General features: G+C 39.1%; 1 protein-coding gene across 5 annotated transcripts in view; it reads left to right on the top strand.

Moving 5' to 3' along the window:
- Positions 1 to 19220, top strand: part of NPAS3 (neuronal PAS domain protein 3) — a 1174175-nt gene that overhangs the window by 975574 nt on the left and 179381 nt on the right. For all 5 annotated transcript variants that reach the window (XM_069105971.1, XM_069105969.1, XM_069105968.1 and 2 more), the window contains one exon: positions 99 to 273. In XM_069105971.1, coding sequence (XP_068962072.1) covers positions 99 to 273 — 175 coding nt within the window. The remainder of the gene's footprint in view (positions 1 to 98; positions 274 to 19220) is intronic.

Here is a 19220-nt window from a genome sequence, read left to right as displayed (position 1 = left end):
AACTTAATAGTGCCTTGGAGTTGGAAATGAAAAAGCAAGTAACCCTTCTCTTTTCCTTCTTTTCCCTCCTCTCCCACCATTTCTTTTGTCCCCCCTAGGTGGAACTGACAGGCAGCAGTGTATTTGACTATGTCCACCCAGGAGACCATGTGGAAATGGCAGAGCAGCTGGGCATGAAGCTTCCGCCCGGGCGAGGCCTCCTCTCACAGGGGACAGCAGAGGATGGAGCAAGCTCCGCATCTTCATCTTCTCAGTCTGAGACCCCTGAGCCAGGTGGGAATTGCAATCACAATGAGTGGGTTGCCGGGCAAGACCTTTACCAAATGATTGAGCTCAAGTTGCTGGTGTGAAGAGACTATAAATAGGTCTAATGGTATTTAACAATGCTGTGCAAGGCTTTTGGTTCCATGCAGTAATTAAATCAGGAAGAGATTTGAAAATAAAGAGACATTTTAATAAGTATAATAGCAAGGATCTAATTTTGGTCGAACAATACATACAAAAGGCATTAGTTTCTTTAGTTTTTCTTTCAAATGACTGAAAAAGGTTCTGATTTAGAATACCCTCTTCTTGGATTGTTACAGTGGCTAAATGCAATGTACTTATTTATTATTCAGCAAAATCTATGAATAGGTTTGTGTAGAATGAAAAGTACTGGGCATATGCAGAATTCTTGGTTCTTTTTTTTTTTAAGCATCAGAAGGTACTTGAAAGATGTGAACAGATAAATTAAGGCTAAAAAGAAAACAGTAATGGCTACATTTTAAACTGCCTTTCCACCCTCAGTATTTAATTAGATCAATTGTATAGAGGAATGAACAGAGGTGACATTCCTCATTGGGATTCCTTCCAGGCCTCTTATAGACTTTGCATTCAGAATGTTCCCATTTTCATTGTGTTGTACTGATGATAATTTAAGTATTAGGGGAAAATCCATTTATAAATTAAACAAAATGACTTGATATCCATCAGTCCCCTAGTTCATCAAGCTGTTCAAACACGGGGAAGATTGGCTGGTCGGCCTGGGTCTTCCGAGAGCTCTGGTAATTAGATCTGCGAAGGATTTATTCTTTGCTGATTGGGGCTTTAAATTAATTGAAGTTCCACATTTGTGGTTTTGTCCTTTTTGTACTTTTTTAGAGGAGATATTTCATATTCTTGTGTGGTGGAGTGCTTGGCCAAGCAGCAGTGGTTTAAATGTTAATTTTTCTCATGAGAAGTTTAAGATTTTTAATGAATCAAGGCCTGATTTGAAGTGCAAAGTTTTATTTGCTTACTTGGGAAATTATTTTTGTACTCTTTAAAGATGTTTGTACTGTACTTGATCTGTTGTTTTAAAACAGATTCATATGGCAAAAAAATATTTTATTAGGAGAAAAACGGAGAAACAAATCTCAGGGTTAATATTGGAGCCCCTGAGCTGATAAAAGAAGAAAATAATTCTTTCCAGGCCCCTTCAGGAAGATACTGACTGCATCTAGCTTTTATACAGTAGGTTTTCTTACTAAATAAGAAAGAAGGAAAAAGAAGACTGTTACCTTTGGGAAATGTTGAACCAGTCCCTATTCCCTAATAATAGAAAGGGACAGAGCTAGAATCTAGCCTCTACAGATGTTGTTATTCTGGACTGGCCACAGCTTAGTGGTGTGGAAGGTTTATAATTTATAAACCCCTGGACACAGACCTAAAGAAACCAATTGTTTGCTAATCCCTTTCCTTCAATACTCTTCCTCCTGGAAGCAACCTCTGGCACAAGATAGGTTCAAGAACTCATCATACATTTCAACTGAAATGGTCCTGGTCCTAAATTATCATGAATACCAGAATAGGTCTAGATTTGATATTCAAGCTGCTATGAAATCCCAAACCTTCTACAAAGTGTCCACACAGACAGAATGACTCCCATCAAATTCTTCGAGTGCTCATCTTCCCTCTTCCATCCATTATTACCTTGCACAGATAGCCCTAAGAACTTCTCGAATCCTTCTTCCTTTCAAAGTTGAGCGCTGGTCTTTTTCACACAGAAGGCTCACTGCTTGAAAAAGGCAACCATTTTGCTCGACTTTCTTTCACCTACTCCCCTCAAGAGCTTCTTTTGCTGCCCAATACAAGTAAAAAGCATGAGTGTCACTCCCAAATAACAGCTTTCTTTATTGCCACGGCAGCCCTGATAAGAAGAGATTCTCCCCTCCTTGCATGTGATTCGGCAGTCCTTTGGGTGAATGTTATACCTTCTTTGTGTTAAAAATCCTTAGTTTGGGCCATTTCAGACCTTTGGTTCTTAATAACATTGAGATTGACTGCTCAAGTACTGAAAAGCTGCTGAAGGTGCTACCTTTAACCAAATATCTTTACTAATGCAGATGATCCCTCTAAGGGAATTAGTTAAAAAGTTAGTGTCAGGCACTACATCCCAAAGCTGCTTATGTTTCTTAAAAGCTGAAGGAATTTTAACTAGATTTTCTGAATCTTAATAATGTGGAAGAGTGTTTATGTTCATAGCAACATAATCTTTTAAACTATGTTAAGACACAGATTTTTTTTTTTAAATAGCAGTGTAATTTGGGGGAAAAGGTCTACAAATATATGAGTATTATGAAAATGAAGAGGCTAGTAGGTGTGGAATTTTTCAGAAGCCTTGTGATGTGTTCAGTGTAGCATTACTAAATGACTGAAATCTAAATAACATTTGGCATTATAATAAAAGGAAATAAGAGACTAAACTAGTCTAAGAGGCAATGATACTGGGCTGTAATAAGAATTCTATTGCTTTGAGCAGCCAATCCTTTGATTGTCTTGTCTTAAATCAGTCTGAAGATAATGAAAGGAAATAATAAAAGGAAAGATCTTGACTGTACAGCCAGCCCAAATATATACTTTGTATGTGTGCATGTGTCTTTCTTGATAGTTGAGTAAATATGATATTTCTTTTAATATTCAACCCTTAGATCCTAAAGAAACTCTTAGGGCATATGAAAAGGAAATAGATTGCCTGGGTTAAAAAAAAAATTATCAAGTTAAAGATTACTCCCCCCCTTTAAAGGTTGATTTGACCATTTTGGAGAATGCTTTCCTTAACCTGCAGGCTCCCATGATATTGTCAAGCCTGGAATCTCTGGACCATACAGCCTGAATTTGTAATTTACTCTCCATAGATCTTCTTATATCTTTTCATTTCTTTTAATGGTTCCACAGTCTTGGGATTATGATTGCCATACTCTTCTTTTAATAAATTCAGCTTAGCTACTGTTAAGTGCTCAATAAATGAAAAACCAGCTGTTTCCAAGGAATACCAGAGAAATTTAGAAACATTTTCAAACCAAAGAGTTCCTATTTAGGAGGTTAGGTCATAGAATGACTGTGGTCAGTTGTCCTTTTTATTTACTTATTTTTTATTTTGAAAGAAAAAGTTTCCTTTTCTGTTGCAAAAGCTGTTTTTAGCTTCCTGGTAATAAGCTCCTAACTGTAGGTCTACCGTCAGGAATAACATATCCCAGCCCTGCTTTAGAGTGAATTGAGCCAGGACGAGGGTCCTTGCAGCTTATTGAATGGGTGAGAGCTCATAGAGGGAGAAATCAATACTACACCAGGATTTAGACAACTTAGCAAAATGTATGAGACAGTACTTTGGGTGAAGAATAACTACAACAGCAAATTTAACCCACTGATTCTCTGAGATACTGGCTGTAAGGCTTCCTTTAAAAGTTTTAACTGGTAGCTAGACTACTATGGGGTAGAAAGAAACAGGTTGAGAAAGTCATATCTAGGTGATTTTTGTGCGCGCATGTATGTGTGTATGTGTGTGTGTGTGTCTGTGTCTGTGCCATTAAATGTTGCCGAAATTACTAAGTTCAGCAGACATCTTCATTATCAAAGCAGAATCACTGAGGCCCTTACACAGATGCTTATGCCTATGAGATTAAGGAAATCTGATCAGATCCTGCTCTGACTGGAAAGAACAGAGGCAGCTCATTTTTGCAGACCTTCATGTTCATCTCTCCAAGGAGTTCATTAGAAGGTCCCCAATAGATGATGGGATAACAGGTACAAATGGCAGACAAGAAAACAATAAGGAATTTCAGCATTCATCTGAAGACTGGCTCGATGCTTTGTTCCAAAAGCCACACGGATGGGAGATACCTGTACTTTGACAGTTGAATTATTTACTGCCTAGTGTAGTTTTCTGAAATAGCTCCAGTTTCCTATCAATGAGCTGAATTTAGAAGTCAGGCAAGGGAAACCATCTTACTAACCCAGCATCCAACCCTGGTCCCAAGACAGTGTGACTGTATCTACAGCACTTTCTGCTGTACTGCAAATGTCAAACAGAAGGTATAATGGATTTAATATTAGTGCTGGCCAAGGTGTTGAGGGAGCTGTTAATAATGTCACTCCAGTTATTGATCTGAAGCCTTTAAAAATCAAAGAAAAGTGAGAGATCCCCTACTGGGGAAAAGGCACAACAGTGACTGGTTTTTATTGCCAATATATTTCTACATATAGAGTACTGACTTTCTGGAATTATGTGATCATCATTAATCTCAGTGAGATTTTTGGAATCATTATGTGGTAAGATAATATCTATCAGGTAGGGGGCCTGGAGAGGGAGGGGAGGATTTATGCTCATGCTAATGGCACAAGGCCTAGCCTACTTCCTTAACATGATAAAGAGAGCTTTGAGAAAGGGTAACATGTTGTTCCCAACATCAGTATAAGTATTCATATGGTAAGGAAGGTATTTGCTCTGAGGTTATTCCTGATGATGGTGATGAGCTGGCTGGATTTCAGAGTTCTCTGAGTAAATTCCCCATCTGAAATGTTCTTCCTCCATCACTCGTTACTTGGCTGAACCCAATTCCACTTCTACTTTACTTAAACTCCTAGTACCAAATCATGTAGTGATTGCTTTAAAATCAGAATGGATTTTGTGCTTACAATTAGTGCACCTTTTCAGGAGCCTGTCTAATCCTTCAATCTGCATGGCAGTTTGTATACTATGAAATCCCCGCTTTCCATAGTCCCTAACTAATAAATGAAATTAAAATGTATAATTTATGTTGAATGTTTATCAAACTGTAAACACACATTTAATTCTCTTCCATATTCATACAACATAAGCAAAGATAAATCCATCAGATAACTTACCACGGTTATCTCTGATGGATTGAATGTGAAATTTGTCTCTAGTATAGCTAGAACAAAAAGCCAGGAGGGTACATGTCTCCATAAGCCAGTCTTATTTTGGTTAATAATATCTGCATGTGTAAGTGCTGCACATACCATACAGAAAACAGTTTAACCGAACTGGTTTCATTCTTACAATGAAAGTTTTAAGATAATTTTAAAGTGGTGCTTTTGGGCAATGTTCTCATTAAAGAAAAAAAAAAGTCCTGAGGGCAATATATGTACCTTAATTATTGTTCATCCTTAGAAATAAAATGTTTCTATTTCTCCCTATTTCATTACAAAATCTATTTGATGTTGCTCTGAGAAAATGATGAATAAATCCAAAAAAGCAAATTAGTATTAGTATAGACTTTCTGTTCTAAAATGAATTCATTTGGCTCTAAAGGTAAACATCAGCAATACCTATTTTCCCTTATACAGTAACATCCTTTGGATAATAGTCAAAGCCCTTTTATATGATAGGAAAAATGGCCATCTCATTTTATATGGCAGTTAGAAGATGTCTTCTAGAAGGAGAGCTAGGTGACCACACTTTTTCTTGTTTTATCTAAGTACAGCTACAGGAAGTACCAATCAATTAATCAATCAACAAACATTTATTAAGCTACTACTAATATGTCAGGGATTGTGCTAGCACTGGAGATACAAAAAGAAGCAAAGACAGCTCCTGCCTTCAAAGAGCTTACAATCTAATGGTACATATCAATCTATCAATATAACAACTGCATTTTAGCTGTGCCCCCTTTGATCTACATATGTGCTCATTACTTGGGATAAGATAATGTTCAAAATTCACTGGTGCCTGTAGTACTTGGAGAAATCACTCAAAAAACCCATTCTGTCCTACCCATCAATATGCTGCTCTTCAGATCTAGCTACTGTACCCCATGACTGCAGGCCCAAGCCACCCTCCCCAGCTCTTCAACCTTACTCTCTCTATGGTTTCAAAATGGAAAAACTTGCCAGTGAAATTGCTCTGATTGTAGAAAAACAGCCTCTCTTTTCCTTCCTGGAATCAGGCTCTGTAGTATTTGTCTGTATTTCCCTCCCCAATTCTCTTTCTAGTTATCAGTACCCCCATTTTCAGCTCAAAAAGTATAATTCTTATGCAAGTGAATATGGTGATATCATGGAAATATGGCAAATAACCCACAGAATAATTGGAAGAGAGACCCCTCTTATCAAAATAAACAAGACGTTAAATTATAAGGGCCAGTTTTTCTAAGCCTGCAATAATAATAATAATAGAAAATCAATATTATTTTTAAACCCATTATTTTGAGGCAGTTATTTCCTAGCTCTCTAGATCATAATTCTACTGTTGCCTTACCTGTGGTGATGAGGGGGAATGTTTTTTAATGTTTCTATAAAATAAAGCTCAAGCTAAGTTGCTAACAGGCAACCTATTTTTTCTCTGCATTTCAACAAAACATGTCCAAGTTGGATGCTTGATAATTACAATTTATAGGTTCAATTTATAAAGCTCTTACCTTCTTGAACAAAGCTCACAAGTCATTTGTTCTTAATACATACCACTACACAGAAATCTCTCTCCTGTCAAAATTATACCATTCTGGATTCCTCATCTGCACTAAACAGTAGACTTACAAAGGATAAGTTACCTGGCATTGACTAAGCCTTGCAGGGTGCATAGATCAGAAGAGGCAAAATTGGTCGAAAACCATTTCCACCCCTAGTGAGCAATTTACTCGCGATTGCTTTGGGGAAAATGCTGGAAATATTGCTTCTGTGCAAAGTTTGCAACGTTCGGTTGTCAGTGTTTTGCCAAGCAGATCTTCTGTGAGCCTTGTTCTTTTGAAACAAAGCTGTTCCTGGGGCTGCTGTGATAATAGTTGGCATTAATAGAGCACTTCATGTATCCAGAGCACACCAACTGGTAATTACAGGAGTTAATTCACACTATCTCCCTCTGAGGGAGGTCAGTGCCGTTATCCCTGTTTTACAGCCAGGCAGAATGAATCACAGACTGTGCAAGTGGTCGCCCAAGGCCACCTAAAGTCAGTTGCTGAGCCAAGATTAGAACAGAGCCTCTAACAGTTCAGGGCTGAGCTGAAGGAGAGGGGAGTCCAAGGGCTGAAGAACAGGAGAGCGAGAAGGGACCTTGGGAGAAAAGTAACCAGCAAGTCCTCTGGTGCAGAGAAGAGAGCTTTCTTCTCTAATCAGAATCACTATACACACAGGTTTAGAAGTTTGGGTGTTTGGGGTTTTTTGTTTTGTTTTTAAACAAACCCATGATTTCACTGTTTTTGAGAACTCCCAGATGAAGGAACTCAATCTACCAATGCTGGTTAGCACCTCCTCTAAGTGGTATGTTTGTACATAGTTAACATGCTATCTCTCCCATTAAATTAGGAGAGACTATCTTTTACCATTCTTTGTTTCCCTAGCATGTAGGACAATATCTATCACATAGTAACTGTTTAATAATTACTTATTTTAAAAGACAGGGCCTTAGAGTTGCCTAGATAAAGCACTAAAAAGTTAAGTGACTTGCCCAGGCTAACATAGTCAATATGTCACAAGCAGAACTTGAACCCAGGTCTTCCTTACTCTAAGACCTTTTCCTTACATAATGTTGCCCTGAGAAAATGATGAGAAAATTTTTAAAAGCAAACTAGTGCTAGTATAGGCTTTCTGTTCTAAAGTGGATTCATTCATCTCTAAAGGTGAATATGAACAATGCTTATTTTCCTTTATATGGTAACAACCCTTGGATAGTAGTCATAGGAGGGAATAGCTATAGTTCTCCAGGGAATAACTATATTCTCCATCCCCTAAGACCTAATGCCTAAAACCTGCTTGAGAATCTTTCGCTGCCCTTCATTTATCTAAGATATCACCAGTTTCAGTAACCTGGATCCATGATCTGGCATCGAGAGGAAATAGCATTCAACATGGGTTCAACCCAACATGGTGGGCACATGTGTGTAATCCCTGCTAGGTAGGGGAGAGAACTGGTAGATCTCTTGATCTCAGGAGTTCTGAGCTAGAGTGTATTAAATTGATCAGGGTTCCTCACTAAGTCTAGCCAAGTCAATACAGAAAGCTTCTGGGAGCAATTCCTGTGCCAGTCATTATTAAAATAAGGTCAGTAAGTGACTGCTGCTCTTCTAACCTGGGTAAGATAGAAAGACCTTATCTCAAAAATTTAAAAATAATCTGCTTCAGATATTTGCTAGCTTTGTGACTTTGGGAAAGTCACTTAATTTCTTCATCTGGAGCAGCATTTGAACTCAGGCTTTCTAGACTCTTCAGTCTAGCTCTCTCTCCACTGTGTGCCACTAGCTAATAAAAGAGGCAATGGGACTAGATGGCTTCCTAAGTTCCCCCCTTGCAGCTTTAGTTCTACTAAGTTATAATTAGACATGTCCTTCTATCTCCTTTCCTCCCCACACAGCATCTCCCTTCCCCCATTCTCTGGGCACCAGCATCTGAACAGTTAGAGGATGGGCAAAACTCATCCCCTAGCCAGGACCTCCCCTTCTAGCCACATGCACAGACAGGCCCAATGGAAATATGATCTTTATGTCCTTTCTGCTGCTTTACCCATTGTGCACCAGGAATTTCCATGAAATCTTGCGGTCTCTTCCCTTTCTCACCATGGATTCAGGTCACTGAAACTGGTGAAGGGCCACAGAAGGTTCTCAAGTAAGTTTTAAGTGTCAGGTCTTGGGGGATGGGGAATATAGTTATTCCCTCCTTCTTCACAGAGTGATCCATGTCCCGATGCTAGAGAAGTTGACTAGAGCAGGCAAGTTGGCAGAGCAGACAACAGACAGTCTGTGAGGCTTCACATTTTCTTGGGTCTTGTTTTCCAAAAGATGAAATTATTCATTGTCTTTACCTGGCAAGCAGCTAGGTGGTAGAGCGGATAGAGGACCTGTCCTAGAATCAGGGAAAATTGTTCATTCTTCATTCTTGAAGAGGACCGAAGACATCACTAGGGTGATGTCTTGACTTAGGCATGAATTGGATTTAAGTGAGGCAGGGCTGAGCAAAGTCACAAACTTCACTCTTCTCCAGAGTCATTGAGGTCTATTATCGAGACATAGGTCAGGATGATCGGCATGGCCATCCGGGAAAAATTAAGTTGAAATCTGGCCTCAGATACTTACTAGCTGTAGTACCCTGAGCAAGTTACTTGACCGCTATTTGTCTCTGTTACCTTTTCTATAAATAGCACCTACCTCCTAGGGTTGTTGAGGAACAAATAAGATAATATTTATAAAGTACTTAACACATTGCCCAACGCATTATAGACACTATGCTTGGACCCTTCCCTTAAACGAGAGTAACAATATTTGAGCTTCTTATCTCATGAGGTTCTTACTAGGAAGTACTTTGTTAACTCTAAAGCATTACATATGTGACGTATTATTATTTAATTTACTAAAGCAACCGGTCCAAACTCTGGAAGAGTAAAGAGTTAGGAGAGATGTTTACATCTTCTTCAGGTCATATATTTTTACTAGGTAGCAATTGAAATATACTACATTTTACCAAATTCAGTAAATTTAACTCTGTAGTTATTAAGTGCCCATTGGAGGCAAAGCACTGTACTAGATACTGAATTAAATGCAAAGATATATAAGGCATAAGTGTTTTGCTTCTGGGAGCTTACAATTTAAGCATCTGTGCATGTAGGTAGGATGTGTGGGTAGGGATTTAGAGGGGAGACAAGATTTGCATAGTAATCACTATAATAAAAACAGAACATAAAGGCATGAAAGTACAAAGTACTATATAAGATCTAAGGAAGGCAGGATCAGGGAAGGCTTCATGAAGGAAGGACCATGTGGGTTAGGCCTGGAATGATGGGTGAGACTTTACCAAGTGGAGATTGGAAGGGGAGGACATTTGAACCTCAGGGAACAGGATGAACAGAAGGAGAGGAACAGGCCACCAAAGGAATGTTTGTGGAGGTTGGTTTGGTTTTTTGGGCCAGAGTGCATGGAGGGGAAGTGACATGGGATAAGGACAAAGAATAAATTTGGCGACCTCTTTCCGAAAGCCTTCAGTATCAGACTAGGGAGATTTTCATTTTCAGTAATGATGGAATTGCATGAATCAGATCTGTGAATTGGGAAGATTAATTTGGCAGTGGCGTGTAAAATGGATTGTGATGGAGAGAGACTGAAGGGAGACTAGTTGAGTGCAATTACAGTAGTCCAGGCAAAATGTAATGAAGTTTTAAGCTGATTATAATGACAATAACTAACTTTTATATAGTGATCATTACTTTGCTGAGCATTTTACAATTATTGTCTTATTTGATGCCCACAACGACCCTAGGAAGAAGCTATTATTTTCCTTATTTTACAGATGAGGGAACTGAGGCAAAAGGTTAAGTGACTTGCCCAAGTTCACACAGCTAGTAAGTATCTGAAGCCAGATTTGAACTTACATCTTCTCCAGGTCCAGCACTCTATCCACTGTACCACCTACGTGGCAAAGTAAAAAGAAAATAAAGATGGATGTGGCATATTTCAGAGGTAGAATTGAGGGGGCTTGGCAACTCAAGAATTGATATGGTTTAGTGGAAAGACAGTTACAGTTGGAGATAGAAAACCTGATTTTAATTACTGTGTCATCATGGGCAAATCATTCACCTCTCCAAACCTCTGTTTCTTCCACTGGAAAACAGAAATAGTTGTACTGAAACAGCACAGGACCCAGTGGATGAAGGACTGGCCTTGGAGTCTAGAAGGCCAGGGTTCAAGACTTATTCAGCCAAATACTAGTTGTATGACCTTAGGCAAGTCATTTAACGTCTACAAGCCCCAAGTAAGGCTCTAAGATTGTAAAGTTCAGATGCACTGATAATCTACACCTGGGGAAGGAGTTCTTAGATGGGGAAGTTTTTTACATTGATGAAATGACTAGTTCAAAGCTTCACACACACACACACACACACACACACACACACACACAAATACTCAAATACTCATATGACCTTATAGCATTGTTGTTCAGAAAACACTTTGCAAACTTTCAATCACTAAATAAACTTGGCAGTGTTGTTATTACTATTAGTGGCATCTGATTGGATATGGAAGCAGAAGAAGAGAGGAGTCAAATGTTATTCTTAGGTCTTCAGCCTGAGTGATCTGGTGACTAGTAGGTCATTTATGGAAATAGACAAGTCAGGGAGAGGAGATTTTCAAGAAAAGATTTTGTTTTGGAATGTATTGAATCAGATGTGTCAGCATCCAGGTGAATCTTTCCAGGAGGCCCATGAAAATGCAGGTTATAGGCTCAAGAATGAGGTCAAAGTTGAAAGTATTGATATAGGAGTAGTGGTAAAAGTTGAAGATGTGAGAAGGGCTGATACCAAGGGAGATAATGTATAGAAAGGAGAAGAGGAAAGAGAAGAGGGGAGAGGAGAAAAAGGAAGAAGAGGGGATGAGAAGAGAATGGAGAGGAAAGGAGACAGGAGGAGAGGAGGGGAGAAGAAAAGAGGGGGAGGAGAGGAGAAGAGAGGGGAAGGGAGGAGAGGGGAAGAGAGAAGAAGAAAGAGGAGAAGAGAGGAGAGGGGTAGAGGAGAGGAGAGAAGAAGAGGGGGGAAATGAGAGGAGAAAAGAGGGGAGACAAGAGGGGAGAAGAGAGGAAAGGAGAGGAGAGGAGAAGAGAGGGGAAGAGAGGAGAGGGGAGGAGAGGAGAAGAAAAAAGAGGAGAGAAGAGGAGAGGAGAGGGGAGGAGGAGAGGAGAGAAGAGGAGAAGAAGGGAATGAGAGGAGAAAAGAGAAGAAACAAGAGGGGGAGGGAGAAGAGAAGAGGAGAGAGACTGAAGGACAGAATTATGGTAAATGGCAATTCAGAAAAGGATTTAATGAAGAAGGCAAAGATGGGATGATTGTATATAGGAAAACCAGAAGAGTTCAGTGTCACAAGATGCAAAGGAATAACAGTGACAACAATAATAATTAACAAAAGATAAGAACTCCCATTACTATTGATACTTATGTAGTATTTTAAAGTATGTGAAATATATTATTTCACCCAATCCTCACAACAATCCTATGAGGCAAATACTTAAGGGACCATTAATTCCAATTTAAATATTAGTAAACCAAAGGTCAAAGGGCTTAATTTATTTGCCCAGGGTCGCGCAGCTAGTATTAGGAATGGGATTTTAACCCAGGACTCTCCTGACTCCAAGGTGGATGGTCATTAGTGACAGATGCTGCAGAGGAGCAAAGGTGCTGGAAATGAAAAAAAAGGCCATTGGATTTGGCAAGCACCATGGGAAGGAACCTTTGGAATCATCTAGTCCAAATCCTAATGGACTCACAAATTCCATCCACGACATCCCTGACAAGCCTCCATTTACATGGTGATAGGGAACTTCCATCCCCTCCTCACAAAGGCATCCCATTCTACTGTAGGATAACATTAATTATTATCATTTCTACCTTGTTTTATACTTTTCTGTGAACATAATGTATCATATCCCCAAAGTATAATGAAAGTTCCTTGAAGACATGGATTGTTACATTTTTGTCTTTGTATCACCAGCATCTAGTCTATTGTCTTGAATATAATGAGGGGTTAGTAAATCACATAAACCACAAAATTTTGGAGTTGGAAGGGACCTTAATGGCCATCAAATCCAGCTCATAGCTACAAAGGAATCCTTACAGCAACATACCTGAGCCTCTGCTTAAAGACCATAAATGAAAATCATCTACTACCTCCCAATGCAAATGTTGGAATGGAATGGCAAGGGTTTTTTTTTCCTTATCTTGAGCCAAAAATATGCTTCTCTATCCATTCTATCTATTAATAAAAATACTTCTGCTACTTGGGGAGAAGCCAAATAGATAAAATCTATTTTTCATGAGGGAACTTCAGATTATTTTGTACAACTATCATTTGGCACATAAGTCTTCTCATCTCCAGGCTAAAAATCCCCAATCCCTTTGGAAGATTTCCATATAGTGTGGTGTCTAGTCCCTTCATTATCCTGGTCACCAACCTCTGGTTACATTCCAGCTCTTGCCTATCCCTTAAAAGACTGACACCCAGAGTTAGGTAAAGTACTCCATATGTGGTCTGACCAAGGCAGAATACACTGGGACAATGACCATGCTTGGGCTATACACTAGATTTCCTTTAATGAAGTGTAAGATCTCATTAGCTTTTCTGGTTGCCATTCCCCATTGTTGGCTTCTTTTTAAATTTGAAGTCTGCTATAGAATGTGTGTGTGTGTGTGTGTGTGTGTGTGTGTGTGTGTAGTTGTTGTGGTTGATGTTGAGCTTTTTCAGTCATGCCTGACTCTTCGTGATCCCATTTGGGGTTTTCTTGGCAAAGATATTAGAATAGTTTGCCATTTTATAGATGAGGAAACTGAGGCAAACAGGGTGAAGTGATTTGCCCAGGGTCACACAGCTAATAGATGTCTGAGGTCAGATTTGAACTCAGGAATTTGAGTCTTCCTGACTTTAGGCCTGGCATTCTATCTACTGTACTATATATGCATACATGTGTTGTGTGTGTATATATATAATATTATGTATGTATATGTACACACAATATATTGTATATATACATATACATGTGGGTATGTGTGCTTGTATGTATCTTTGTATATGTGTGTGCACCTAAGCATATGTGTGTTTGTCTGTGCATATGAATGTGTATATACACATATATACATACATACACAGCATAGGTGGCACACTGGTTAGAGCACTGATGTTAGAATCAGGAAAATGCATGAGTTCAAATCTGGCCTCAGACACTTGCTAGCTGTGTGACCCTGGCCTAGTCACTTAACACTGTTTGCCTCAGTCTCCTCATCGATAAAATGAACTGGAGAAGGAAATGACAAACCACTCCATTATCTCTGCCAAGAAAAACACAAATGGGGTCACAGAGAGTCAGACATGCCTGAAATGACTGAAAACAATAACAACACACACGTGTGTGTATGTATGTAATTATCTACACATATGCATGTATGTATATATATATATATACCCATATATATATTTGGTAACATGAACTATTTTCTAACCACATTTCTTCCATCCTGTACTTGGACAGTTTTTAAAGTGATACATCTATAGAAAAGTCTCGGTCTCAGGATTTTAACATGCCTATTGCTTCTCTTAGATTCTAGACCCCAAGAGGTATCAGTTAGCTCCTCTTTCCTTTAGACTAGCCAGGAAGCTCCCCTGGTCCTACTTTAGGACAGAATCACTGTTATCCTCCAAGTCTTCGCAGTTTCCAGCCTGACTTCTTGATGCATAACATGGTGAGTCAGAGCATAACATGTGTGAAAGAACAAATACTTTTAAAATAATAATGGTTCATTTCATTGCAATATTATTCGTTCCTGTGACCATGATATAGAAGTAGCCATGGACACTGACTATGTTCCTCGGACCCTGGAGGAGGCATAAATGCATAGAGCAAGGATGCTGGATTTGAAGTTTGATCCTGGATTCAAATTCTGGCTTAGTCACTTAGCTTTGAGACCTGGGGCAAATCAACTCCCCTCTCTGGTGTTTAGATCCCTCATCTGTTAAAAAGAAAAAAAAAAAAGGACATTGGTCCAAATGATCCCTAACGTCACTTCTAGCTCTTAATTTGTGATCATAAGACTTGGATCCATGCTAGTTGAGAAACATCCAAAAGAAGGTCTGGTGGCAGTCCTGTGGTTGTAGATATTGTTTCTGTAGGATGAAGAGAGTTCACTGTGACCTGAGGGCCCTTCCTGTGACCACCAAACCTGTTTTCTCATCCAGTTCACTGACCCGTGATGATATAAGCTAGGGCAGGAGGTGGTGGGGAGGGAAGAGTAAGTTTTCATTTGAGTTTTGAATAAATCGATCCATTTGGTTGGAAAGGCTTTCAGTGTGATTTCGGGTAATCATGAGTCTGGGTAGCTGAGATTATTGGAGTTATGATGGTGCAATGTGTGTGTGGAGAGAGAGGAGACAGAGAGAGACAGAGAGAGACAGAGAGAGAGAGACAGAGAAAGAGACAGAGAGAGAGAGAGAGACAGAGAGAGAGACAGAGAAAGAGACAGAGAGAGAGAGAGAGACAGAGAGAGACAGAGAGAGACAGAGACAGAGAGAGACAGAGAGACAGAGAGACAGAGAGAGACAGAGAGAGAGAGAGAGAGAGAGAGAGAGAGATGCGCATAGGTCCTAGCCATAGGCCCCATATATGGACTTAAATAAATAAATTAAGAAACTCATTTCACATAGGCCACCAAGCAGCCATGAGATGTTAATGACTTTTAGTCACTGCCAACCTGGGCAAAATTCAAACCAGTGACCCAGGGGTGAAAGGCTCTGTATATCCCATTACCAATCCCCTGAGCCATCCAGTCCCCCATGACAAGGTATTTTATCATACCAAGTGCAGGGCAGCATGATAGCACCATCCATTGTACCATCCAAAAAAATTTTTTTTAAACTTCTGATACTTTTTAAAATTAAATGAGAACATTTGGGGGTGGGATGGGGTGGAGGAGAGGAGAGTACATGGTTTCTTCTATGAAAAAGCAATAACAAATAAAAGATATTTGGAACACATACATATACACACATTCATATATAATATACATGTACATTTCATATATGTGTAAACATTTGTATGTATATATAGAATACAGACACATACACATATTTACACACATATTTCACATATATACTTATTTATGAATATATGAAACATACACAATTTAGAGACAAAAGCAGTATTTCAATTTTTTTTTCATCATGTTTACTTCACTGCACGTTTTATTCTGCCCCTGGATATTTCGTGAAGTGGCATATCTTGGAGTTCCATTAAAAAAGTCATTAGTTTTAGTTTAACATTTATATAAAATAGATGCGTTAAACCTATGGTGCTTTTTTTTTCCCAAGCTTGTTTTCAAGTGTCATAAACAAATGACTTAAGTGTCCCACAAGACAAATGTTCTTTAATCATCTAATGCACTCATTTATCCTAAGCCTTAACCTTAGTCCTAAATTAAGTCTGTTGCAAAAACATAACTTCATCTAAAAACACCCATCAATCCTATGTGATTTTGATAAGCGCGTTTAAAAAACATAAACAATCAGACAGTTGTCAATCTGGTTGAAGCCCCATCCCATTTAAAAGTTATTCACCAAAAACCATATCTCATGGCCACAGCAGCAGTGGAATTATAAAGTAAAATGGCTAATATTTTGACCTTTTCCAGAGGGCTTTTTTTGGGTGATATTTCTGGGATGCATTAGGGTAAAATAAAAATGCAGATCAAGTTAAATGCAACCCTTGATTCACATCAAATATATTTTTATTTTTATGTTTTCTGAAAATATTAAAGTTTAATACATTCTAATTTGCACTAATTTCACGATGATATGTTTAGGCAAATTCAACATCATACCTTTTCATTAGGTTTTGTTGTGTTGCGTTGTTGTTTTAGTCCTTGTCTTAAAAAAGCTACTAAGGAAAGTGCTCAGTAGTGTTCACAATTATAACAACTACCCTCCCCCCCCAAAAAAAAACCCACAACAAATTGACTTTTCAAGGAATAAATAAAATATGTAAAATAAGACACTTTGCCAAATCATGGACTTAATGCCATGCACTTAATCCCATCCATTGTGGGGGTGGGGAGGGAAGGAGGACTGTTTGCTTTGACATACAGAATTTAATTCATCATTAGTCTGGAATTCTTTCAATTTCCAATGGTGCCATTTCACAGGAGGCCAAAGACAATCTTCTTCTTTTTTCCCCTTACTGGCCTCTTCAGCACCTGCAAAAACGTTACCATGGAATTCCTTAGGGTTGCTGTAGATATTGATATTTCTACTGCCCCCATCCTCTTATACACACATGCATGCATGCATGCACACACACATTCATGCACACACAAACACAAACACACACACATCCCAAATAGGGCTTTAAAATTCTAAAGAACAGATAAGAGCAAACAGGAAATAGCTGGGTTTAGAATAAACTCGGAAATTATCACAGAGGCCTTCCCTCTGCCACAATTTGTCAAATCGGCTGATAGGAAACAAATTCTATTCATAAAGATTTTATTTGGGGGGGGGCCCTCTTGTGATTTGGTAGCAATTCAATTATAGTTTTGTGAGATAGTGAGCCCAGAGAGGGAATCCAGACTGACAAGAAATATGACAGGACAGTTACAGAGTGTTTATGCAATTAAACTTTCGCTGACAATACCTGCGGAATGATGAATGCGTGGGCGGAGGTATGTGAGTGCAGGCAATGCCCCACAAGTCTTGCCCATTTTTCATTATTATACAACTGTTCAGATCTTTCAGGAATAGCCTGAAGTGAGGTGGAATAGAGAATGCTGTTTTGTAGCATGTTAACCAAATGCCTCCTCCCCCCCTCCATTCCCTCCCTCCCTCCAAGTGATCTTGATGTGCTGGATGATAAAGGTACATCTATTTTAGAGAAATATTTCGAAAAGATTAAGATTTACCCTGAGTTTGACATATATTAATTTTAGATTCCAAAAGGGGTTTTTATTCTTTCTCTATCTGCAACTTTATATCATCTCCAAACTGATAGCATATTGCATAATTAAACTGTGGGGTTATTCATTTTATGCATACAGGTGCAAAGGGGCACTATAAAAGTAGGATTTCACTGATTGTAGATTAAAAAAGAAAAGGAGAAACTTAAAAAGCCTTTTGGAGAGAACCACAAAGGCTCACGGACTAGATTAATTTGGTTGGTCATCCGTCTGTTCTACAGGGCTTCTGTCTTCCAAGAATATATGGAATCAGACGTACAGTATTTCAGAGAATCTAAAGGATTATACTGAGTTTTCCCAGCTGTGAACAGGACATATTGGGGGTTTCACCCAAAGCTGTCAGGGGGTAGTGAGGTTCTGAATTTGGCAGTGAGCACTTAAAGTCTGTTAAGTTGGGGAGCACCCTCAGATGTCTTAAATGGAGCTTTGAGGTAATGTGTGCCAACCTCATCTTTGATGAAAACTCAAGAGGGAGAGAGGAGAGGCTGATCGATAACAGTGTAAATTCCTCTTGCACACCCCAAAGCTGGGGTTTGATGAAGAAGAGAAAACATTTCTAACAGTGGTACACAGTGATGGCTAAGAGTTGAACACTAAAGCGGCTTTGGCTAGGGTTAACAACTTCCTTCTCTTTAAATGAATAAGAATTTAAAGGAAAAGGTGGGAGTGATGGGATGGTAGCACTGGTTACTGTTGTTTCAAACCCTGAGCTCATTTATTGGTTTTACATTCCAGAAAACTTCTGGTGTCAACATAGGTGAAACTCCCTGCTTAAAGACAATCTCTCCATCTCTCTCTCTGTCTCTCTCCATCTCTCTATTTCCCCATCTTTCTTGTTATTCATCTCTCTTTCCCTTCATTTCTATCTTTCTGTCTGTCCCTCTCTCTCTTTTTCTCCCTTTTCTCTTCACCCCCCCTTTTACTATCCATCTCTCTTTTTCCATCTCTGTCTCTGTCTCTTTCTCTATCTCTGTCTCTTTGTCTCTCTCTTCTCTCTCTCCATCTCTCTCTCTCTGTCTCTCTCCATCTCTCTCTATCTCCCCATCTTTTTTTCTCTTCATCTCTTTCCCTTCATTTCTCTCTCTCTTTCTGTCTGTCCCTCGCTCTGTATCTCTTTTTCTCTCTCTTTCTCCCTTTTCTTTTTACCATCCTCTTTTTCTCTCCATCTCTGTTTTTCCATCTCTGTCTCTGTCTCTTTGTCTCTCTCTCCTCTCTCCATCTCTTTCTCTGTCTCTCTCTCCATCTCTCTCTGTCTCTCTCCATCTCTCTCTCTCTCTCTCCATCTATCTCCCCATCTTTCTTGCTCTTCATCTCTCTTTCCCTTCATTTCTCTCTTTCTGTCTGTCCCTCTGTCTCTCTTTTTCTTTCTCTCCCTTTTCTCTTCACCCCCCTCTTTTACTCCCCATCTCTCTTTTTCCATCTCTGTCTCTCTCTCTATCTCTCTGTCTCTTTGTCTCTCTCTCCTCTCTCTCCATCTCTCTCCCCATCTCTCTCTCTG

The sequence above is a fragment of the Petaurus breviceps genome, unplaced genomic scaffold (assembly GCF_028583685.1).
Source record: "Petaurus breviceps papuanus isolate PSGF00001 unplaced genomic scaffold, PetGlider_PUasm1.0 77, whole genome shotgun sequence".
In the NCBI taxonomy this organism is placed as follows: Eukaryota; Metazoa; Chordata; class Mammalia; order Diprotodontia; family Petauridae; genus Petaurus; species Petaurus breviceps.
This window is presented reverse-complemented; position numbering and strand designations above follow the sequence as displayed.